Source organism: Sinocyclocheilus grahami, unplaced genomic scaffold (assembly GCF_001515645.1).
Source record: "Sinocyclocheilus grahami isolate Dianchi unplaced genomic scaffold, SAMN03320097.WGS_v1.1 scaffold477.1, whole genome shotgun sequence".
In the NCBI taxonomy this organism is placed as follows: Eukaryota; Metazoa; Chordata; class Actinopteri; order Cypriniformes; family Cyprinidae; genus Sinocyclocheilus; species Sinocyclocheilus grahami.
In genome coordinates, this window is record NW_015505656.1 from 1 (window position 1) to 25,438 (window position 25,438).

General features: G+C 36.7%; 2 protein-coding genes across 2 annotated transcripts in view; one reads left to right on the top strand and one right to left on the bottom strand.

Moving 5' to 3' along the window:
- Positions 1 to 1,888: 1,888 nt before the first annotated feature.
- On the bottom strand, positions 1,889 to 18,841 carry LOC107553687 (janus kinase and microtubule-interacting protein 3-like). Its single transcript, XM_016235982.1, has 4 exons — positions 18,531 to 18,841; positions 12,392 to 12,630; positions 4,599 to 4,841; positions 1,889 to 2,149 (listed from the first exon to the last, which is right to left on the bottom strand). The coding sequence occupies exons 2-4, from the start codon at positions 12,524 to 12,526 to the stop codon at positions 1,889 to 1,891; spliced, it is 639 nt and encodes a 212-aa protein (XP_016091468.1). The 5' UTR covers positions 12,527 to 12,630; positions 18,531 to 18,841.
- A 946-nt stretch (positions 18,842 to 19,787) lies between these two features.
- LOC107553688 (BCL2/adenovirus E1B 19 kDa protein-interacting protein 3-like) overlaps positions 19,788 to 25,438 on the top strand; it is an 8,804-nt gene continuing 3,153 nt past the window's right edge. The window contains exons 1-5 of the mRNA XM_016235983.1: positions 19,788 to 20,186; positions 21,427 to 21,595; positions 21,710 to 21,788; positions 23,325 to 23,431; positions 23,543 to 23,692. Coding sequence (XP_016091469.1) covers positions 20,144 to 20,186; positions 21,427 to 21,595; positions 21,710 to 21,788; positions 23,325 to 23,431; positions 23,543 to 23,692 — 548 coding nt within the window. The 5' untranslated portion in view covers positions 19,788 to 20,143. The remainder of the gene's footprint in view (positions 20,187 to 21,426; positions 21,596 to 21,709; positions 21,789 to 23,324; positions 23,432 to 23,542; positions 23,693 to 25,438) is intronic.

The window sequence follows — 25,438 nt, forward strand, 5'->3', positions numbered from 1 at the left end:
ATATATATATATATATATAATATTTTAAATTTAAATGAAAATAAATAATGATAATAAGTTGCATACTTTTCCATTTATTTAAATGGAACTAACAACAATATATTAATTTATAATGTAGCTGCAATAGTACCATACCTAATAATAATAATAAAAAAAACATAACTTTTTTTTCATATGGCACTATATACTAACAGACAGACAGATTTTTTAAAATGTTAAAAATATATATTTAAAAAAATAATAATTTGCACAATTTTCCAGTAACTTAAATGGTTTCTTTTAATTTGATTATTTTCTTGAAAACCAAAACATCAGGTTATTTATAACAAAAGATGTACAAAAGCATTACTCAATGTTTTGTTGCTCTGTCATGTAAAAACATAAACTTACTAATAGCCACGCAAATATATCTACCATATACACAGCCCTAAATATATATACTTCTCAGAAAATAGTGAAACGTCCTGCATCTTTTCCATCAATCTGCTCCTCTACTATACATATCATACAGAGTCCTGCCTCAACCCTGAAGTATTTCTTGCATTTAGTCCTGAAGAGATATAGAGTCAACGCTCAGCCACACAAGAGCGATCGATATCAGCGGCCACTGACTGCAGAGATACAGAGATGTTCATACTCCAGGAAAAAAACGGATGGCAAAACGCCCAGAACAAGAGAGGCTCTGAAGGGAAGAAAGCAGCTTCACTTTAAGTGTAGTACACGAGGACACACACACACACACTGCCATTTTGAGATACACACGCATACGACTAAAAATAAAATGTGAACCAACAGATATAAAACCTTGAAGCTTTAGTGGGGTATTTGGAGAGAAAGTCTTTACTTTAAGCACCGCCTTAGAAACATTACTAGCCAATACTACCTTAGCAACTGTTGCCGTTCTATGGAAATCTTGTGTTTTCAGATCATTTTTCGAATGGATTTTTACAGAAATTATCCAAAGATACAGTACTAGGGCACTTGTACCCAGACAATTTTCCCCAAAGAGAATATAAACAATATTTTTTCCCCCACTTGTATAAACTTTTATTTTTTTAAATAATACACAGTGCATGGCAGGGAATTATACTCAGTTTCAACATAAGTAAAAACACCCACATTTGCTCCAAGGTAAATACATTGTGTTTGTTTGATTCAGATTTGCAGTGTCTGCTGTTTTTAAATCAATTTACTGCATAATTTAACTATTTATTTAAAGAAAAAAGATCAAATGTGTCGCAGTGTCACAATTCATTCCAGCCTACACAAGAATAATATCCAAACACTTTATAAACATATTTGACTGAAAATTATGAATTGCATTAAAACTCTGTAGTTTATTCCAATGGGATGGTTTATAAAGCTGGTCTAAGTGAGAGGAAAAAAAAGTCAAAGTGGGTGGGGCTTAACAAGCAAGGGGCGGGACTTCAAACAACTGATTTGAATTTGAATGAAACTTGTACAGAAATTTGAATTCTTACAGAAGTGTGTTGTAATTATGTGAATTATTGCTAAATAAATGAAAATGAATAATTCCATTCATCAAATTAAATGACTGACTAAGAGGAAAGTTTCCAGAAATGTTTCCATCATGGCAACACCCATGAGTGAGGTTTTCCTGTGTAAACCGCGTGAAGCTTTGCAAGTTAACAAAAGATTTTCATTCAGCACATTAATGGAACAGACAGTCCCTATGGAGAAACCTGGGGTAAGTGTTCTGTTCAACCTGAGCAGCTTTAATTATCAGCTGCCACGAACGAATGAACGAATGAATGAATGAATATATATATATATATATATATATATATATATATATATATATAGAGCTAAGGGTATTTATTTAGACCGATGTACTGACAGATGAAGTCACTGATTAATAGTGCATGTTCTAAACTGTATTACGCACCAGTCTGCGGATCTCTCTTTCACACTCTCTCTTGATGCGGTTGATTTCCTCCTGGTGGAGATGGTAGACGCTGCGGATCTCGGCGGCTTTGATCTTGTCGGCTTGCACAGCCACGTTTAACGCCTCCTCCATCTGCCTTTTCACCGCCTTGAGCTCGGAGATCTCCTGCAGCAGTCGCATGCGCTCCCCTTCGAAACTCCTCCTGCACTCCTCTCGCGCCTCCGCCATCAGTGCAGACTTCACCTGTGGCGGCAGAGACAACATATTTATCAGAGAATTATGTTCAATAATTGGTGTGACCAAATTGTGTAATTATTATACAATAACAATTAGTGTTGTCACGGTACAAAATTTCAGTATTCGGTACCAATTCCAGTGAAAATCCACGGTTCTCGGTACCAATTTCGGTACCAAAGCAAAACACAAAAACATGCTAATTAAAAAATTTGACTATACTTTCATTTAATTCAAACTGTGTACATATTTAATTTTAAAGGGCTTTTGAAAGCCAAGAATAACAACTAAGTTAGCTTAAAAAAAAAGCCCAGAACTGCTTTTCTTACTGATATGACACAAACGATGTTAACCATTTGTACATTCTCTAACACACATATTTTAGATTCACAATTCATTTAAAAGCCTCTGGTGTATAAAAATAGTAAATATCATCAATGTTTTTTTTACCCTAATAAAAGTTATAGGAGCATTAAACAGGCCTAAAGAAACTTAATTCTAATGCTCATTATATTAGCGTTAGCCGCGCTTATGCTAACGATGAACTATTCTAATAACAGCGTTCATTTCAATCCGACATTCAAATTAAAATATTGAATAATATTCATAACAGAAGCTGTGTTTCCCACAGACTTACACTCTATTTGTGGCGGCATATATATGCAAATTCATTCTCTGCCAGCAGGAGGCGCTTGTAAAGCAGGAGAGATAGCGGAACTTTTTGCAGATTTGAATGATGACAGTAAAAATAACTAAAATGCTCCTTCATACTTGATCGTACATATATGAATAATATTCATAACAGAAGCTGTGTTTCCCACAGACTTACACTCTATTTGTGGCGGCATATATATGCAAATTCATTCTCTGCCAGCAGGAGGCGCTTGTAAAGCAGGAGAGATCGAGGTTTCCCCAGTAAGGACTATACACAAAGCAGCGCTCCGCTCACAAACGCTGCTTTATCAGACATTACATGCAAGATGAAATGAAAATGACATCCATAATTCTCTGAAGACAGTCGGTTTCCTTCAGAAATACAGTGATATAAAAACACCTGCACCGGGTTTCGACTTTGACACGTGCAGTGCTCATGTTTATTCAGCGCAGAGTATGTGAGCGGAGCGGAGTGGGGGCGGAGCGAGGAGTGGAGTGGCATGATTTTTCCTGGAGCCAGGAGTGGATTTTTTGAAAGTCGGAGTGTTGAGGTTTTCACTTGCTCCAAGAACGCTCTGCTACCGCCCCGTCACGAGGACAAATTATGCCAACTCGCGCATTAAACATAATTAGTTAGCTTGACAGATTTGTGGATCACATATGAAGGTTAAAATGGCGATGGACGAGTGCAGGAGGTTAAAGCGTGTTGTAAATTGTACAGTTTGTTAATCTCCGCTCTAAACTAATGTGCTGCTACATTGCTACACACAGACAGAACACACAAGCTCGCACATAACGTACAGATCGCGCACATACATTCAGGAATGAAGAAAATTTGGTCAACGCTGTCCTGTGATTTATCAGCTTAAAAACGGAAAAGTCACAGCATATTCTTTCTGTTTCTGAAGTAACTACCCTCAGCTTCACCATAGTAGAGACGTTGCACAGACAAGTAAGCTAAGTGAGTTAAGCAGTCATTTAATATGGACTTGGGCTAATTGTAGTATTCCAATAAACCATGTTAAAACTATTCTTCTTGTATTATGCATTTATATTTTGTTTAATATAATTTCTGAACAGAACTTAGATTTTTCAAGCATAGTGAAATAAATTAGCCGCGAAGCAAAGGCGGAGTGGTGTTTCTGATCAGTGGCGCGAGGAGTGGGGCGGGAGCGGGAAATGGTGAACTCGGAGCTGGAGCAGAGTGATTATTGAATGCTTGGAGCGCGGAGGGGAAATTGTTGCCGCTCCACTCCGCTCACATACTCTGATTCAGCGAAGTCAAAGCCTTTTGGAAAATCTATTTGTGGCGGTCAGTTTTGATATTGTGGCGGGCCGCCACAAATAAATCAATGTATGGGAAACACTGATCTAAATATTAAAAATTAAAATAAAACTTACCTGCTTGAAATTTTTCATTTGATCTGGGTGTCTTTAAAGTATTTTGTTAGTTTGGTGTGTTTCCTCCTTTTGATGTCGCCACGTCTCAGTGCTTTTATGAAGAGAGCGCATCTGCGCACCTTTCGGATAGCGCATCAAGAACCGGGTTGACCGGGTACTCGGTACCACCGGTACTTAAAAAAAACCTGGTACTGTAACATTTTCATTTTTTTTAGTACCGACTTGGTAACGAAGTACCGGGTCTTTTGACAACACTAATCACAATAATAATAACTACAATAATAAATATTATATTCATAATGTATGGTTTTATTTTATCTTCATAATTATATTTTTATTTTTGGAGTATTGTGATCATTTAGAACACATAAAATGGATTATTTAATTTCCATTCCAATGGTACCTTATCGGTGGATCCATCTCGGAGGGCACTGACGAGCGCCTGGAGTCTCTGGATCTCTCCGTCTTTGATCTTAATGACCCGCACCAGTTCAGATTCGTGCTGACGTAGGAGTGTTTCCCGAACACTGTGGAGCTCCCGAAGTTTCTCCTCACGTAGTTTGGCTTTTAACTCAGTCACCACCACAGTGGACTTGTGCTGCTCATGACGGACCTCCTGAGACTTATCCCTTTCCAGCTTACTGACCTGAGGAAAGAGATGTAAACTTTACTATTTAAAACAGATGGAATTAAACAATGTATACAGTTGTGCTCATAAGTTTACATACCCCTTGAAGACTATGCAAAATGTTAATCATTTTCACAAAATAAGAGGGATCATGATAATTGCATGTTATTTTTTATTTAGTACTGTCTTGAATAAGCTATTTCACATAACGGATGTTTATATATACTCCACAAGACAAAATAATAACTGAATAAGAAAAATGACTGTTTTTATGCTTTGTGATAGTTGTTCACGAGTCCCTTGTTTGTCCTGAACAGTTCAACTGCCTGCTGTTCTTCAGAAAAGTCCTCCAGCTCCTGCATATTTTTTGGTTTTCCAGCATCTTCTGCATATTTGACCGCTTTCCAGCAGTGACTGCATGATTTTGAGATCCATCTTTTCCAACTGAGGACAATTGAGGGACTCATACAAAACAATTACAAAAGGTGAAAACATTTACTCATGCTCAAGAAGGCAACACAATGCATTAAGAGCCGCAACAGGATGATGATGTGTCAATTTTTCTTATTTTGATTAAAGATCATATTTTTTTTCATTTAGTACTGCACTTCAGAAGCTACATAAATGCATACATGTTTCCCAGAAGACAACATAAGGACAATTTACCCTGATCATCCAATTCCAAAAGTTTACACCCCCGGCTTAATGCATCGTGTTGCCTTCTTGAGCATCAGTAAATGTTTTGACCTTTTGCAATTGTTATGTACGAGTCCCTCAGTTGTCCTCAGTTTGAAAAGATGGATCTCAAAATCATGCAGTCACTGCTGGAAAGCGGTCAAATATGCAGAAGATGCTGGAAAACCAAAGAATGTGCAGGAGCTGGAGGATTTTTCTGAAGAACAGCAGGCAGTTGAACTGTTCAGGACAAACAAGGGACTCATGAACAACTATCACAAAACAGAAAAACAGTCATGGATCATCCAGGAAATGACACACAGTATTAAGATTTAAGGGTATGTACACTTTTGAACGGGGTCATTTTTTTACAAATTCAGTTATTATTTTGTCTTGTGGAGTATATATAAACATCTGTTATGTGAAATAGATTCAAGACAGTACTAAATAAAAAAAATAACCCTCTTATTTTGTTCAAATGATTTTGCATATTCTGCAAGGGGTATGTAAACTTATGTGCACAACTGAATATATCAATGTATATTTTACATATTTTAATGATATTTGCAAAGTTGAAAGGATATTTTATGTGTAGTATTCTAAAAACAAACAAACAATGGAATAAAAATACTTGGAAACAATGCAAAGCAACACGGCACTACAGCAGTTGAGTGCACTGCAGAATATATTGAGCGTGTCCTAAAAATAGGAGAGTTATTGTGTCAGGACATGACCCCTACACGGGATTACATCAGGACATGTCCTCTGTTCTGACACATGCTGCCACAGGCACGCAATAGACAACACTAGTAACAGAACAAAGACATGCCATCTTGAAATGCAGTCACAAAACAGAGACACTGGAGGAAACTATATTTAAAGCTAAGAATACCCCATTTTTAGGCCCTACACTTATAAAACTATTGCTCTCCTAAACATAAAATTGTAAATCTGACCACTTTGATCCCCTTTCCTTCACAAGCCACATGATTTTAGGGATCATTCCTGTCCGTAGCACAAACTGAGGACAATTTGAATACTTATGCTGAATACTTTCCTAACCCAATAAACAACAAGAATTTAGATGCCTGCCATAGCAAACACCACGTAAGGTTGGAGTCTGATGGAATTTCTTGAAAGTAAAAGTCTCTGCTCCACTGCCTTTTATAAATCTAACTCTGATCGCCGACAGCCAGATGGAGGCAGTAACCCTGAGGTGTAATTATATGGCTGACACCACACCACCCTGGACCAGAACTGGGTCAGACGGTCACTGGACACTTTCGCCTGTTTTCAAAGGAATAAAACAGCAAAGAGAAGTGATTTTAGGCCTACAGGGAGTTTGCATTTTAATGCAGCATAAGAGAATGCGGAGATGAGGTTTAGAGTCCAGTGAGATTCAGCAGTGCTGGAGGATGTGAGATGCCATTAGCCATGCGTGACCTTAAATTAATGTTCAGGGTTCAGTAGCAGCTCAGGGCGCAATTGGCAGCATTTGTGGCATAACTTCAATAACGACAGAAAATAATTTAGATTCATTTTCAAATTGTAGTTATTTTCTGACTTACAAAGTATGTATTCAAAAGTCTGAATTAATTTTTATGGTAGGTATTTAACACCATGCTATTCTTACTAATTATAAAAATAAATTATATTTTGTGTAATTTTATTTTATTTCATGAGTAAAGCAAAGATTGTAACACTAGTGACACATTAGCAATAACATGTTTTAAATATTGACTCAAATCAATACATTTATTTTTTACCTAATAACATTGTGGTAGAAAACAAGAAGAAGTACTTTTTTCAAAACTGGTTTTAAATAATAATAACAATAATAATAAAAGGACAAACATTATTTGTTGGCATGTCAGACCTAACCTGTGAATGAATGAATTATCAATCAATCAATCACCCCCCCCCCCTTTTTTTAATAATGCTAATCTTGAAATCAGGATCAGGCATAAAATAGTGTCTTCTTAATCATCTATACATGTGAATTTGAACTGGCTAGGAATTGAACAAAACATTTTTCTAGTGCTTGAAGTATAAAAGCAAGACTTAAAACAACACCTTACAAATGGTTGTCGAAAGTAATGCAAATCGAAATGCAATACATATTTTGTGGAAAAGTATGAAGTGCTACAGCAAAACAGCTACTATTTTTGGAATCAGCATCCCAAAATTAGCAAGAAACAAGTATTGGATTTCATTTAGCAAATATGATGCAGGACAGTGTTACAAGTGGACTTCACAAGAAAAAAATGGTATTAAATTATAGGGTCAAGCAAAGTATATTTCTCATTCATAATAGCAATCCATGCCTCAAAACCCCCACCAAACCTCTCCTTTCTGCTCCACTCCACCAAGCAGTAGCACAAACCTAGGAGTATTTACAGATGGAGACATGCCGTGTGAGACAACAGCACAGTCTCTTTCCATCATACATGAAGAGTATTGTTCATTCAGGCCTAACAACAGTAGAGACAGCTCCTATGTCCCCTCTTACTGTCAGTCTAAGGAAGCCCATCACAATAGCTGTATTGATGCATGCTGCTAGCAGCAGTCTGACAGCACATCTATGTGGATCTGACAGTTCTCTCACACAGTGCTGCGCTGTCACTGCGCTCACCAAGACCAGATCTTCATTTTCATGGGTGTGCATGATGACGGCCTGAGAACTAGCCTGTACGGTCACAGTTCATCTCTGAATCACATGCTAAGGTTAAAAAATAATTTTGTGCCTGACAGTGGTAAAGCGTGGCGTTTATATAAGGGCACTTAAATTGAATTGCATCTTATAACATCTTAAAGGGATAGTCAGGGTTATTATTGCTGACTAAAACTATTAAAAACATTTTTGTTCACTGAAATAAGGCTGAAATAAAATATAAAAACAAGAAAAATATATATAAATATAAGATGAAAAACTTAGGAATGGTAACTTAAATTTAAGATGGAGCACTAAAACTAATATGGAAGTATTAAAACTTAAAAATAAGTAAAAATTAAATTTGTTATATATATATATATATATATATATATAAACAAAAACGAATAAACATGACAAAAGCACATAAATTACTTTTTTTTTTTTTACCAAAAATAAAATGAAAACTGAAAATATACAAACAAAAGCTAATTCAAAATATTAACAAAAACTACAATTGTATGTAAGTAATACTAAAATAACAATGTTTACCTATAAATGAAAAGTCTGTCATTAGTTTTACTCATCTGCATGTCATTTCAAACTCATATGACTCACAAATTGAGAAATTTTGAAGATTGTTCTGGTCCATCTTTTCATAACAATGAATGGTGTTTTAAAGATTCATAAAAAGACACAAAAGCACCATAAAACTAGTCTAAACTACTAATTTTGTGCTATATTTCAAGCTTTGAGATCATAATTTAAAGAGTTATTGACTGAAAATCTTGTTGATGATTCATTGATTCAGTGAGTTGAACTTGAGAAGTGGATCTGATCCATGAATGAATCATAATATGAGGCTTTGTGAATCAGGTTAACTGACTCACTGAAAAGATCTGACTCACAAGAATGATTTGTTCCCAAATTGGACATCACTGCTGAACTTTCATTTTGAAGCTTTAAGACTTCAGTCCTCATTCATTGCAATAACATGGAAAAAAGCATGGAAACAGCCTTCAAAAATCTCATTTTGTGTTCTGTGGAAACAAGAAAGTGTTTGGTACGACATGAGGGTAAGTAAATACTGACATTTTTATTTATGGCTGAACTATTGGTTTAAAATCATTTCTTAACAGTCATAACCGTGTGCTGTTCTCTCCAGGTTAGTCTAACATGATTCTCACAGACATCAGTCATTCACAGGCAGGGCAGAGTTCAAGATTCGCTTTTGGCTATTTAACAAAATCTAGCCTGCTGAATTTAGTTCCCCGCAGAGCTCAACACTGAAACACAAAACACTCTTTGTTTATCACAAATTATAATGAATCAATTCCGTCTCTCTTTCTCCCCGTCTCCACAATACCGATGGCCTGAATCGCTCCTGAACATTGCATTTCATGTTCCTGCAATCAGAAAAGCAATTTTACAGAAAACAAGGTACAGCAGTGTGTTTGACTTTCGGCACTGGCAGTAATTGGCCTGTTAAGAGTGTTTTTCCAGTTCTGCAGTACAAGGGTCAGAATATTAAAATAAAACTCTCTCACCTGCTGAAGGATGTGCAAAGGGAAACACATTAATCCAGATCATTTACACTTTGCATATAAATCAAAGATCGTACTGCATCAGCAAGGAGAATCAGATAGAAGTCCTGAATATAACCAAGGACAACACATCACACCCACACACACACACCCACACACACACACACACACACACACACACACACACACACACACACACACACACACACACACACATAATGCAAAGCTTGCTAATATAATAATCTCCAGCACATCACACCCACACACACACACACACACACACACACACACAGTGACCACTGTGAGATAATTGAACCTCATTTTCACTGTGAGATAATTGAACATTCTATCCGCTATACATTGTCTGATAGCACTTATTAAAAACAGTCCGACATTTTCTTAATGGTAGCATTATTATAACTGTGGCCGACATTATGATGATTAATTAGAGTAATAATGGTGTCCCCTGAGACTGTTTTAAACGATTGTGAAAGGGTCAAGCAGAAGGGTTGGTACATTAATATCCTGTGTGATGTTTAAATGTACAGTACAGAATCCTTTCTGAGCATGAACGCTCGTTGGTGGCCATCGGTACTTTCTAGTGTCCTTGCCTGCAGAACCTCACTGTCATTTGTTTTCACCCTGAGATGCGTGTATTGATCTTGAGAGCCACTGCAGAATGTACACACACACATACAAAGAGCGGACACGAAAAAACACACCTATGTGCAGGATAGGGGTGTGAGGTGTGACCAAATGTATCACATCTATATAAATTAAAACAGAAATTTAAGCAGGAAATTCAATTAAAAATAATTATACTAACATTCAAAGGTTTGGGGTTGGTAAGATTTTTTTAAAGTTTTTGAAAGAAGTCTCTAATGCTCACCAAAGCTGCATTTATTTGATTAAGAATAGAGCAAGGACAGCAATATTGTGAAATATTATTGCAATTTAAAATAACTGTTTTCTATTTGAATATATTTTCAAATGTAATTTATTCCTGTGATGCAAAGCTGAATTTTCAGCATCATTACGCCGGGCTTCAGTGTCACACAATCCTTCAGAAATCATTCTAATATGCTGATTTGCTGCACAAGAATTTTTTTTTAAATCAGCTATGGTGCTTGATAGTTTTGTGGATATTAAGCAGCATTCTTCAGGATTATTTGATGAATAATTTCAAAAGAAAAGTATTTAATTGACAGAAATTTTTTGTAAAAACAAAACAAAAAAAATTCTGGAATTTTTGGGTCCAAACGTCCATATATACAGTGGGTACGGAAAGTATTCAGACCCCCTTACATTTTTCACTCTTTGTTATATTGCAGCCATTTGCTAAAATCATTTAAGTTATTTTTTTTTCCTCATTAATGTGTCCAAAACACACACTCATGCACAATCAAACATACACATGCGCGCACACACACTTGGACCCCATAACGTAGGGAATACCAGGTACACACTAACACTGTGTGTGTTCATGCGTGTGTATACCAGTTTAAGTGGACCAGTGTACTCACTCGCTCTTGGCTTGCTGTTAATAGTCAGTCAAAGTTATGACTGTTTGAGGAAACTAACCAGTAGGCTATCTACAAAAACTACAGATGCACCAATCATGATTTTTCATGGACAATTCCAATTGTAAGCAAATGGGCTGATTCTGATACCGATTGCCGATTTTTTTCTTTAAGGAAGAGACAAGAAAGAATGAAAGAGTACATGAACAAGCTGTTTATTTGCTCTATTACAGGCTGAACTGGCATTAAAAAAGTGTAGCCATTTTCAGTCTAAGTTTCAAAAGCCTACGACAAAAGACAATTTTCCCAAGATGTGAACCCCACTGGACTTTAAATGGTTTTACAATCTATTTTTAATCGCATTCTGAATTACATTGTGTCTTTTCCATGTAGGAAATTCCTTAGATCACAGGTTTAACCTAGTAAATTAGTATTTCATCTCCGAGAATGTCTTCAGTACAATGTCAAAACAGAACAACTGAGACATTAGTGAGTTGTGTTCAACCTCGATCAAATCAAATGAGGTGTTCATAAGACAGTGAACAGAGGTTCACACCCATCTGTCAATCATCAGGCCATGAAATGGATGGTTTGGATACTCTCATGCCTCTTAAAGACCAACTTCACCCTTGAGATCAAAAAGACACAGATGTAACGGACTAAGCTAAATCATTTCCCCCTGACCTGCTGTCAGTCACAAGCTAGCCTGACATTGAACCTGCTTTGACAGAATGCCTATAGTTTGTTTCACCCTCATTTAACTCTGTTTCCCAGTGCTAATGAAGCCATAAAGCAGCTAACAGAACACACATGATGGAGCAACGCAGCCACTTAAACAAAATGAGCTCAATCCATAAAACATAAGAGGTATATATATATATAGAGAGAGAGAGAGAGAGAGAGAGAGAGAGAGAGAGAGAAAGAGAGTCTTTATTCACAATCGTAGTGACATAAGCAGATGATGTGACAACAAAGAGACTGAAATCTATAGAGAAAATAAATCTTTCAAATATACAGAAGGAAATGAGGTCAACATTAAAAGCAATATTGCAACTGAGAAGCTATTTCCAGACTGAATGTAGTCAAACTATAATACAGAAACAAAATAATACATCTGAAATGGAGTCAGAACACTTTCGCATGTATTCCGGTACACAAACAATTAGTCTAGATTCTAACCTTGGTTTTCTCTTGCTGAAGTTCTATTTGGATTTCAGTGAGTTTGGCCCTCAGCTCCTCATTGGCTGCCTGCAGTGCTGCCATGGCATCAGGCCGTTCCCCTTTGGGCCGCCCACTGGGGGGTTTCTTGGACATGTTGTGCGGTACTCCACAGGCCACGCCCCTTTCAGGGATGACCTGAGTTCGTGAACGGTCAAGATTGGTTTCCGTTTGTTCCTCAGCTACATCTTTCCGCCCACCTGCAGTTCACAAGGAAATGAGTATTTATGAAGCTCACCGAGACGCAGAACAATTATAGTTTCACTAAAAGCAAATTAGCTTGAAACACATATTAAAAAGCCCATGCAATATTCTTTTCTGTTGCTGACCAATTTCCAATTAAAACAGGAAGTTTGGACCGCGCATGCAGTATTTCTTTCTTTTTTAAATTTTCTAGAATAAAAACACTTAATTATCCATTCTACTAAAAAACTGATTTTGTCATCTTTAAGCACTGCACTAAACAAAAATTTACTAAATGCCACAAAACATTTGATTGCATACAGGATTTGAGGTCATCAGGCTTAAAATCAACACAATACAACTTTTATGATATGATAACTTTCATCCAAAAAAATAATAATAAATGACACCTTTATATTAGTGAGTAAACAGCTATTCTACTCTATTCTAATTCTATTCTAATCTCGCTAACTGTGTATCTTCCTATAGTTTAAAGTCATCATAAAATCAAAAAAGATCAATTTACTGTTTGCACATTCCTGGAACAATTAATCCATGCACATTATTCAAAATAATAATAATAAAGAATATATTTTATTCAAATGTCATGGGTTGCTCTGCCCTTGCAATGAACCTGCAGCTGATTTCATGGCTTGCTTCTGGTGTGCAGCGCTATCACTTTTAGATAGTTAAAAGCGTAGGAATATGGAAGAAAAATGGGTTGCAAACTGAGTTTCATGTTGACTTTAAAAGAGAAAACGGTATTAGTGCTATTTATTGATCAAGTCAAAAGCTCACAGCTCAGAAAACAGAGACTCATGAGCTGAACTTTAAATGAGGGTCTGTTCTCTGCCAGATGAAAAAGAATTTATGAAGAGAAAAAAAATCCCTTGAATACACTCATTATAATTTTTTTATGACATATTTTCTGAACAAATATTGTGTAAATATTTTTCTGTAGCCATTGCTCTCTAGATAGTGGTATTAGTCTCAACAGTGTTATAGTTATTTCCACCAATAGAGCTAATTTACTACTTTAGAGATGTTCCCCCTTATCTGAGGTGCAGTAAGATGTGGCAACATTTTGTGGCGCTCAAACGGGTCATAATATATTCTTAACTTCATTGCCTTGCTTACCATGTGAAATTGAATTGTAATGTAAAACCTTTCTCTTTCATATCCTGACCAGTCAAAAACAGTTTCACAAACATAAGGTTCACCTTAAAGGGTTAGTTCGAAACCCGTAAGACCTTCGTTCATCTTCGGAACACAATTTAAGATATTTTTGATGAAATCTGAGGGCTCTCTGACCCTCCCATAGACAGCAAGGTAACTACCACGTTCAAGGTCCAGAAAAGTACCGAGATGATCGACAAAGTAGTCCGTGTGACATCAGTGGTTCAACTGTAAAGTTACAAAGCTACGAGAATACTTTTTTGCGCAAAGAAAACAAAAATAACGACTTTATTCCACATTTTTGTCTCTACTGTGTCACTTTGGACGCATGTTCATGACAGTATCATGACGCGAGCATGTGGCGGCGCTGACCCAGATCTGGGCGCTGGCGCCGCCACACGCTCGCATCATGATACTGTCGTGAACACACGATATAAACGTGATATAAACTCACAATTGTGAAATACAAAGTCAGAATTGCGAGATATAAAGTCAGAATTGCGAGATACAACCTCACATTTCTGACTTTTTTTCTCAGAATAGCGTGATGTAAACTCACAATTGCGAGTTATAAAGTCAGAATTGCGAGATAAAGTCACAATTGTGAGAACAAAACTCGCAATTCTGACTTTTTTCTCGCAATTCTGACTTTTTTTCTCGCAATTCTGACTTTTTTTTCCTCGCAATTCTGACTTTTTTCTCGCAATTGCGAGTTTAGAGAGAGATATAAGATATAAAGATATAAACTCACAATTGCGTGATATAAACTCACAATTGCGAGTTATAAAGTCAGAATTGCGAGATAAAGTCACAATTGTGAGAACAAAACTCGCAATTCTGCCTTTTTTCTCGCAATTCTGCCTTTTTATCTCACAATTCTGACTTTCACAAAATTGCGAGTTTATATCTCGCAATTCTGACTTTTTTTTTCCTCGCAATTCTGACTTTTTTTCTCGCAAATGCGAGTTTATATCTCGCAATTCTGACTTTTTTTTATCTCACAATTCTGACTTTCACAAAATTGTGAGATATAAACTCACAATTGCGTGATATAAACTCACAATTGCGAGTTATAAAGTCAGAATTACGAGATAAAGTCACAATTGTGAGAACAAAACTCGCAATTCTGACTTTTTTCTCACAATTCTGCCTTTTTCTCTCTTGAAATTCTGACATTTTTTCTCGCAGTTGTGAGTTTATATCTCGCAATTCTGACTTTATTTCTCGGAATTCTGATTTAACTCACAATTGCGTGTTATAAAGTTTATATCTCGCAATTCTAAATAAACTCACAATTGCAAGAAAAAAAAAAGTCTCACAATTTTGTGAAAGTCAGAATTGTGAGATAAAAAGTCGCAATAACCTTTTTTTTTTTATTCAGTGGTGGTAACAGGCTTCCATACTAATCTCTGTTGGACAGCACTGATTAGTTAATTCCTTCATTTAAATGATCATTGGTTAATTAATGATAAAAGTCCCTCATTATAATAGTGAGTTTTATCTCTTCTATAAACATCAGATAACGTATTAATTGGAATTGTCTTTTTTCAAGTGTTTAACTCCATTTGAGTACCTGGCGTCTTACTCTTTTGTAATTTTCTGAGACTACCTGTCTCCAGTTTTATCAATAAATGATCTGAAATCACATCTCAATTGACAGAAATGAGATTAAGTGAAGAGCAAATGGAGCCAAAGTCTCCTGCTTCTCATTTTTTCTCCTGAGAAAAAGGCCCCAGTAATCTCTCATCTACTCTATAGTATCAGAAGAGAGCGCAATGTCTCAAACCATGCTCAAATTGGTCAAGATCGAAATCAAAAATCAAAAGATCTCAATGTGCATTCAAACATTTCTAATCAAACTACACCAAATGATCTGAGCTCCTGGCTACTCTTACTGTATAGTCAACAATCGAGGCAGTGTTGCCTTTTACTTCCTCCATGGAGAAACATCTGAGACAAAGTTGATGTAGTCTATTGAGCTATGATCTAGCAAACTCGGAGCAATAAAAAGAGCTTTCTATTAAAAAGATATGCTTGCTGTTTTAGCAGTCTTGATTCTGGAAAGAGAAATTGTTTTTCTCTGCTCCACTGGAGACAAGAGGAATCTAGCAGCATGCCAACTGACTAGTAGATGACAGATAATCGGAAAAGGACAAAATAGGGCAGAAAACATCTCTAACCTCCTTAGATCGAAGGAAAAGCATCTACTGTAAGTTTAAACAACTTTTACAATTACAAAAGTACAATTACATATACAGAATGTGAGCATTAAATGAATTCATTTGCTTTGAAAGCACTCAGTTTATCATATTTGTATTGAGCGTGTAATTAGAGATGCACTTTGCAAGTGTCTCCATCAAATCCACCAATTTCCCAGGATGCTCTTGGCTTCCTTGAGGAGCTTCGGTGTCGTTCTTGTACTTTTGTACTTTGTGGCTCCACTGTAGTCCTATTATAGCAGCGCAGTGGATAGAATGTCTGCATCACTTAATTGACATTTGACAGTTCAACAGAAAATTATCAGTAGTTTTTCAAATTAGCACCATAATATTTTAGCTTACTTAATGCTAAAAACTGTACTATGTTACATTACTAAAAATAATACAGTCTAATAGATAAGTATCCTGAACAAGTATCAAATTGTGCTTAAATTAAGCATTAGAACTAGTTATAGACAACATAATGGCATAATCAACACAGATTAATTATTCAGGTAATATTTGGCCATTTTTAAATCTAAATTAAATAACCAGTTTCAAAATGTACTTATAGCCTTTTAACTGAACAATTAATTATATATTTATAAACAATATATTTATTATGATTTTGAGTAAAAAGTGTGTAAATTGTTTACACAATTTATTTCCATCAATATTCTGTAGTACTTGTCAAAGTATGATAGACACTGACAGCAATCCTGTACTGAAGTAGGCATCTCTAACCTCATTCTTTAACATAATCTCACTTAGAAGTGATGAAAGACACCCTTCAGCTTTGCCCAGCTGAACTGAACGCATTATGTGGATCATTGGGTAAGATAACTGCATTTTTCATACATACAGCAGCTATACTGACAGCTCTGAGGTACAGCTCAATTACTGTCTGCCTCAGCCGGATCCCTTAATAAGCTAATAATATTTTTTTGAGAGAACTGTTTCTTTAAGGTTCTGGATGTGAGATTACTTGAAGCGTCTAATCTGACTGAATTAGAGTGACTCAGCAGACTTTATGCAATATGCTCTAAAAAGAACTATAAAAATGTCTAGCTGCTCTTAACAGGGTTAGTTAACTAAAAACATTTTCTGTTTCTTGAAATAAAATAAAAAATAAATAAAAAAACACTAATTTTATTTCAGATAGTTGCCATGGCAACAATTTTTATTTTTATTTCAATTAATTAAAATGTATTAAAAACTGCATTTAAATAATAATAAAAACACATAAAAACACATAACAAAATCAAGAAATTGAAGTGAAAACAGAAAATATAAAAATTAAATCAAATTCAAATATTTACAAAAATTATAATAGTACATAAAACTAATTTTATTTCAGATAGTTGCCATGGCAACAATTTTTATTTTTATTTCAATTAATTAAAATGTATTAAAAACTGCATTTAAATAATAATAAAAACACATAACAAAATCAAGAAATTGAAGTGAAAACAGAAAATATAAAAATTAAATCAAATTCAAATATTTACAAAAATTATAATAGTACATAAATGACACAAAAATAACACGAAATCTTAAACATTATGGGATATTTAGCATGTATACAGGCTCCTGATCTAGCACAAAATTATAAGCGTAGATTAAGCAAGCATATTCATCATCATTAATTTGTCTATTTAAAAAAATATGCTACTATCATTTGCATCCTCTCCAATTATATAAAACAACCTACTGTAGAGGCTAAAATAACATCCACATTTCTCATGTTATTATAACTGCATCGATTTCATGCAACCTGTTTGTAGACAAACTTGTTTTGAAAGTGACATCTAGTCAATATCTATGCCTTCTTTCAATTATCCGCATCACAAACAATGCTTTAAACATAAATCTGTGCCTATGTACATTCATATTTTGTTGCCATGTCAAAACTTCCAAACACTCCCATCTGAAGTCAATGAGGCCAGTGATCCTCAAATCTGGCTCGCGAGATCCACTTTCCTGCAGAGTTTAGCTCCAACCCTAATCAAACAAACCTACCTGTGATTTTCTAATGATCCTGGAGACATTGATTAGCAAACTCAGGTGTGTTTGATTAGGGTTAGAGCTAAACTCTGCAGGAAAGTGGATCTCGCGAGTCAGATTTGAGGATCACTGCCTTAGGCGGACGACGGCATTCTCAAAAAAAGATGCACATTTCATCATCCTTCGCTTGCATCATAAATACAACCTATGCAACCTGTGCTGTGCTTCTCTGCCAGGCTTTTGAGGAAAATAGATGTCACGCAGAACGAGCCTCTTCGCATCACAGATGGCCCTCCGAGAACATTTCAACAAATGTCCCAGTGGGCAGACACCAGCCTGTGGATGTTATTCCAACCTGCGCAAGCGAGGCTGTAGCTGCTACAAGCATCATTTGATCAACATCTCCCCTTCTGCACCGGCTCGCATTGACAGTTCTGACAAACATCCCAGCAGGCCGATAACAGGATCGTTATATGGTAATCGCACGCTTGATGTCACCCTGCTAGAAGTGAATTCAATGCATAAAGATTGAGACTCACCTTAAGTGCATGATTTGAGTTGTGATGTTGTTTTGGTCTGCAGGGTTTATCCAGGGAGCTGTTGGTCCTCCATCATTCCGTGTGATTTGCAGCACATGCACTGAAACGACAAGGGATGCATGTTGTCATGCCCTGAATTCCATGCAGAAGATGCTTGAATCCCTTTAGAACTGAGCTGCTTGTGGTCTGCGCAGACAGTTGGATCCTCAGCAATACAGATCACCAGGAGGGAATAACATAAAAAAAGGAGGAGCGGCAGGGAGCTATTGCATGTAAGACGAGAGATTTTGAAGCAAGAGAGATTTGATTCTTCACACTTACCATAAACACTCCCTCACCATCCCTGATGGAGAGCGAGGGATGATGCCGGGAGAAAGGAGGAGGGGAGGGTGGCATGCGCACACATATGCGCAGGCAGGTGCACATGCATACACACTAGGATCTGGCAGTTCTGCGGGATGCGTGAAGCCTGGCTTCTATCCTGGGTTGCCTTGTGGGAGAGACAGAGGAAAAGACAGCTATTGTGGCCGCCCGCTGGTCAATGCACTGCAACTGCATCTCAGTCCCACAGCATCACGTCATCATCCTGTCTATGCATTAAATAACAACCAACTGCATACATGTACTCTACTCGTTACATAGCTCTTGTTTATTTTGGAAGTGGTTCAGGATTCACATAGCATGCTGTTCCTTCCATATGGTTGCTGCTAGAAACTGCATCATTGAGCATGATTTCAATAATACTGCAGAACAACATCATCATCCTAGTGTAGTGCATGATTTATCCTCCAGCCCTACAGATGGCGACGGAGAGCTAAGACGGGAGAACAAAATATAACATGACTGATGTTAAAGGTGCAGTGCTTCAAACAGAATTGCAAAAATGCTGTTTTCAAATAAGATTTCCAAACATAGCTCCCACCTGCAATTTTTATGACGACGTAGCAGTCTCAATACAGCAGCAAGCAGTGCTATAAATAATCCAAGAAGGTCTGTAATACCTGGAAAGAGATATATGTTAGTATATTGAACATTCCTGTGCATTTTACACTTTTAAGAGCCCTTCAAATAAAAATAAATAAACAAACAAACTGTTTAATTATCTGAAACAAAGTGTGACAAACATGCAAAAAAATAAGAAATCATGAAGGGGGCCAACACTTTTTCACACCACTGTGTATATATACATATATATATATAGTGTTTTGGAATGCAACAGTATTAACAATAAATAAATAAACCTACGGTGAACCTTGGCGTTACCGACGTTGGGTCACTAACCTAGAGGAAGATTCAGACAATCTGGCGTCTCTTGTGCCAGTATTGTTGTTATTCTGTTTGCCCTGTATTTCCATCCATAGCACAGCCGCATGTTGCGTCACCGCAGCTGTGAGGATTCATGGAATAAAGATCCCGATCCACTTCTGTCACATGCATCCATATGCTGTTTACTTTACAGGACGTGCAGAATACATATAACACTAGGTTTGGCGCGTGGAGCGACCCATGCCTCTGGATAACACTGCGTTTCTGTGTCGTGTCGACTCTTGTTTAAGGATTTAGACGGACTGAATCATCCTCTGCGGGTGGTTTTGTCGGTGAAAGAAGCTGGAATGTCGATTGAAAAACAAAGCGTGTCCGAGGAAAACCTTCAGGGTATGTAGCTATTAAAACAGCTCGAGTTAATGTTCTTTTATGCACGCTTCTACTCAAAACCACATTCATCATACCACAATGTATTTTTTTTTTTTTTTTTAGGATACAACAGTACGAAATTAGATGACGATCATTCATCAAATTCCGGTTTCACATAAAATTAAATAATTGTACAAGGCTTGTTAATATATAACGGCATAATATATGGTAAGAAGAAACAGGTGTGGGCAGAAAAGCACAGTAATGACGCAATCATGCTTTAGAGCCGGATCTCTTGAATGATTCGTTTAGGAATCGAACTGAACCGTTCTCGATTCGGCAACTTGCCGACTCAGTGAACGGAGAACCGAATCTTTCGAACGTATCCGATTCAGAACCGTCTCTTTTGAACATGTCCGAATCTTAAGGAGCCGAATTAACAACCGATTCTGACTACATTTACATTTAGCAGACGCTTTTATCCAAAGCGACTTACAGTGCATATACAGATTAGTAGCGCTTTTTAAATGCATAACCCTAGAATAGATAAGGATTTGATTTGGCAGTATTTTGCCAAACAACAGAAATGCAAACGTAATGAAAATGTTAACGAATTGTGGCGGTACACGAAGTAGTTTTAGTACTGATTTTTGTAAACGCAAACACCCTTTTTAATATTACGTAAACAAAAATGAAAAAGAAAAAATTAATTCATTTGGAAGTAAGACACCACGCAGTGACGCAAAGAATCACTAAACCATTTTAACCGGTTCTTTGAAACGAACCGTCTGAAAGAACCGATTCGCAGAAAGGAGTCCGCATCACTCGAGAAAGGTGGGGTTTACACACAGCCTGATTTCATTGGATGCTGAGCGAAGCAAATACATAAATAAATAAATAACCTTCTTGCCATCATGAGCTATTTATAGTCAGAGCTGTGTTTATTTTCCTCTGGCTGCTGGGTTGAGTCTCGAGTCCTGGCATGTTCTCTGTTTATCTGGTCGCAGTGTCATGATCACTGATTCATGCCCAGCTCAGTTTTCAATGTCATTCGATAACATATTCATAACAGGTTAAGACATGTGATGCTTGCAATACATTGAGCAGTTTTTTTTGCATATTTAAATATATAAATAAAACAAATAGCAATGCTGCTGCCATAGCAAAGTCATAATTATGAAATTCAGCTTTTGAAAAAAATAAAATAAAAACTTTCATGCAACACTAAAGACCCAAAGACGTTATCTGGCTTTTGCTGCAGGTTCCTGGGTGGAGCTGCATTTTAATAACGGAGGAGGCAGCACTCCTAAAGGAGGTTCGGAGGAACAGTCTGCTAGCACTGCCCCAAGCGGAGACCTGGAGAAGATGCTGCTGGATGCTCAGCACGAGTCAGGCAAGAGCAGCTCAAGAGGAAGCCTGCCATGTGAGAGGTCAGCAGGACCACATTTGAATTTAGTGCATGAACTGCACTGAGATGCACACAAGATGTTACATTTTATAGGATGAGCATGTTATAATAAAACTTGCATCAATTTTCTCTCCAGTCCTCCGAGATCTCAGACTCCTTCGCACTTGCGCAGGGGCTCCGAGGTCCACAGCTCTGGAGAAAAGAACAGCTCACAGGTAGATATTAGCAGCACTTTTAACCTCGTCATGATTCAATTAAATTGTACTAGTGCAGGTGTACCACTGCTTTCATGCAACTAGATCAGTTCCTTATAAAGTAATATTCAGTGTTCCCATGCTCAAGAAAAATGAGAAATTTAGAACTAGAGATAGTAGAAATAGAGATAATAGAAATTTTAAATAGTGGTTTCCTGACCTAAAAATCAAGTGAATGAATACAATAAAAACAAAGTAATTTGAAATATGAATTTTTTTTATGGATCTAAAATATTTAATCAGCTAGAGTTTGGACCCACTTTAATGTATTATTAATTGATGTCTTTAACATCTTAGTACTAACATTTAAATGTTTTGATACAATGCACTTACTGTGTCCATACATGTTTTTACATTGTGCTAACATTAAAATATAATCATGTAATAATATAATAATACTGTTGACCCACCCTTAAACCTACCTTACCTTAACCACAACCTTATTCCTCCTCAATAGTAGCAAAAGTGTTTTGCAATACAACATGAACACAGTAAGTGCACTGTACTCAACAACGTTTTTTTAACGCAAGTACATTGTAGTTAAAGACACCCAAAAGAAGGTGGGACCAAAACTTCTATAAAATTATTCCAATAAAAGTCAATTAAAAGTCATGGATATTTATAGGCCAAAGGGTGTGGGATCACTTAAAGGTGGGGTAAGTGATTTTTCAAAAACGCTTTAGAAAACTGATTCAGGCCGAGTAGCAAAGCAAACTTGTAGCCAATCAGCAGTAAGGGGCGTGTCTACTCATGATGTGGAGGAGAGAGCGTTCAGTGCACTGCACAGCACAGGACGGACAGAAAGATAGAGATTGCGGATAAAAAACTAAAGAGAAAACGTCTGCGGAACAAAAGAAGGCAATAAGGCAAGAAGTAGGACCCGTGTAAATATCTCTAAAGAACTCAAGCGATTGGACGCCGAGGTTGCTTTGTTTCTTCTCGATAACAGCGTTTCTGTGCCGCAACAGCTAAAGTCGGTCTAGTACACTGGACGCGAGAAAGCGAACGTTGAAAATCATTTGAAATTTGTGTCAATACGTCATAAATAGAACGCAGCAGCAGTTTTCTGTCGGGGATTTGTCGTGTCGTGCCGCGCCGCATCCAGTGTAGACCATAGATATGTACAGTATATATATCTATGGTGTAGACAGCATCACTGATTATAATGAGTTCTATAGTATTTTGTCACACCGTGTCACTCGCGTCCAGTGTAGACACGGTGCAACATTGGTTTTGCTTTGTTTCACAGAACTAATCGTTGCCTGGGTTGCGTACGTATGTGTGGGGCGGAGCTATCCAAATATGGGCGAGACCCTTTTGGGGTAGGGGCGTGTTTGTTTTGGTGATTTCAAATGTCAAAATTGGTTACCAGAAATCGCTTACCCCACCTTTAAGATCACTGTAATGATCTGACTTTACAAGATGGCCAATGAAATCAACAACTAGAAACATGAGTCATCTGTTAGCCATCCTAATTTTGCTGTGGTCTGGTTTAAGTCAGAGGAAGACTATTTGGAGAGGAGAAGAGAGGTGGAGATCCTGATGAAGAAAAATGCAGACTGGATCTGGGACTGGTCGAGTCGACCGGAAAACCTGCCGCCCAAGTACCTAAAACCTTAGAAAACATACAGTTAAATGCTGTTAATAAACCATCTTGGCATGAAAAGCATCTTAACGAGTTCAAGCAGATGACACGGTAAATGATGGGTTTGTAGGATGTTTGTGCTGAGGCACCCGAAGCGTTCCAGCACCCTCAGCATGAGGAACACCAGTGTGATGAAGAAGGGAGGAATCTTCTCAGCAGAATTCCTCAAAGCTTTCCTGCCCTCTCTTGTCCTTTCGCACATCCTTGCTGTGGGTCTCGGGTGAGTAAATGAAACAAACCTCTAAACTTTAATCTTAAACATCATAGCCTATAACTTGTGTTCTTAATTCATTTTCTAAGCTGCAGAGTTGTTAATGTTAACTAAAACCATAAAAAATTATGATAATTGAAAGGAAACTGAATAAAATATAAACATCATATAACAAACATATTATATATACACATCAGGGTTGCTCTTAGTGTTATTTTAGTTTCATTGATATACTATTATAGTTTCTATAAATATATAGTTCTATATTTTGAATTAGACATTTTTATATTTTCTGTTTCCATTTTAACGTTTTAGTAATTTTGTTGTGTTTGACTTTTTTTAATGTAGTTTTAGTTTTTAGATTTAATTTATTCAGCTTTTGCTACTTAAACTTAAAATTATAATGAAAAATGTTGCCTTGGAAGCCAGCTGAAATAAAATACTTTTTATATTTTATTTCAGTTAATGCATTTTTCCCCCATTTCAATTAATGAAATGTTTATTATGGTTTTAGTTTTAGTTGACAATAATAAACCGGATTGCTTTGGCAGCTAACTGAAATAAATTTAAGTTGAAGTACAGAAATGACTAAAACGGAAATAAAAATAAAGCTATATAAAAATCTAAAAACCCCACAATAATGAAAATGACAAGCACATAAAAATCACTAAAACAATCTAAAATAAAATGAAAACTGGAAATATAAAAATACAAAATATTAATAAATACTATAATAGTATCGTATTAATAATAATAAAAAAAACACCTAAAATAAAACTGCTACATGATCAGGTCATATTAATTTTGACTGACCAAAAAAAAAAAAAAACTTGCATTAAAAGAGGAAACCAAGCCATCTCCAGGGAACAGAATATTTTAAAGAGCTGTGGGTGGTTTATATCGACTTGGGCCAATAAACAACGGCCCAAAACATCACAGGCACACCCTAACAACCACATAGCAATGTGGCAACAGCCATGCACAACTTCATATTTTCAAGAAATTCATAAATCAAAGACTGCTGTGCAAATGTATGATCTTAAACGTTGTATTTATCAATAAGGATATTAAAATACTAGATATGGATTCTTTTATAGTAACAAATCCAGGGTTATTTTTGAGTCAGCAGTGGATGCGGTCTGCGTGCTGGAATGCTCACAGCTCTGCTGACGCGAAAACAAGTCCACTGATAAATGTTGCATAAGTATTCATACCCTTAACTAAATATTTAGCTGAAGCACCAAATTTTTGTTTGATGCGACAAGCTTTGCTCATCATCATTTGGCAATTATCTGCCATTCTTCACCTCACCTGTTCACCTCTCAAGCTCTGTCAGGTTGGATGGGGGCAGATGCACATTTTCAGGTTTCTCCAGAAATATTTGATTGGGTTCAATCCCAGGCTCTGGCTGGGCCACTTAAGGACATTCACACAGTTGTCTATAAGCCACTCTTGCTGTGTACTTAGGGTCATTATCCTGTTGGAAGGTGAACCTTCTGCCCAGTCTGAGGTTCTGAATGCTCTGGACTGGGTTTTCATTAAGGCTATCTCTATATTTTGGTGCACTGAGCGTTTCTTCTACTCTTAACGAGTCCCTCAGTCCCTACTGCTGAAAAACATCCCCACAGCATGAGGCTGCTATCAGCACACTTTACTTTTGGGATGGTACTCTGCAGGTGATGAGCGGAGCTGGTTTCCTTCAAACATGATGCTTAGAATTGAGGTTCATCAGACCAGAGAATCTTGTTTCTCACA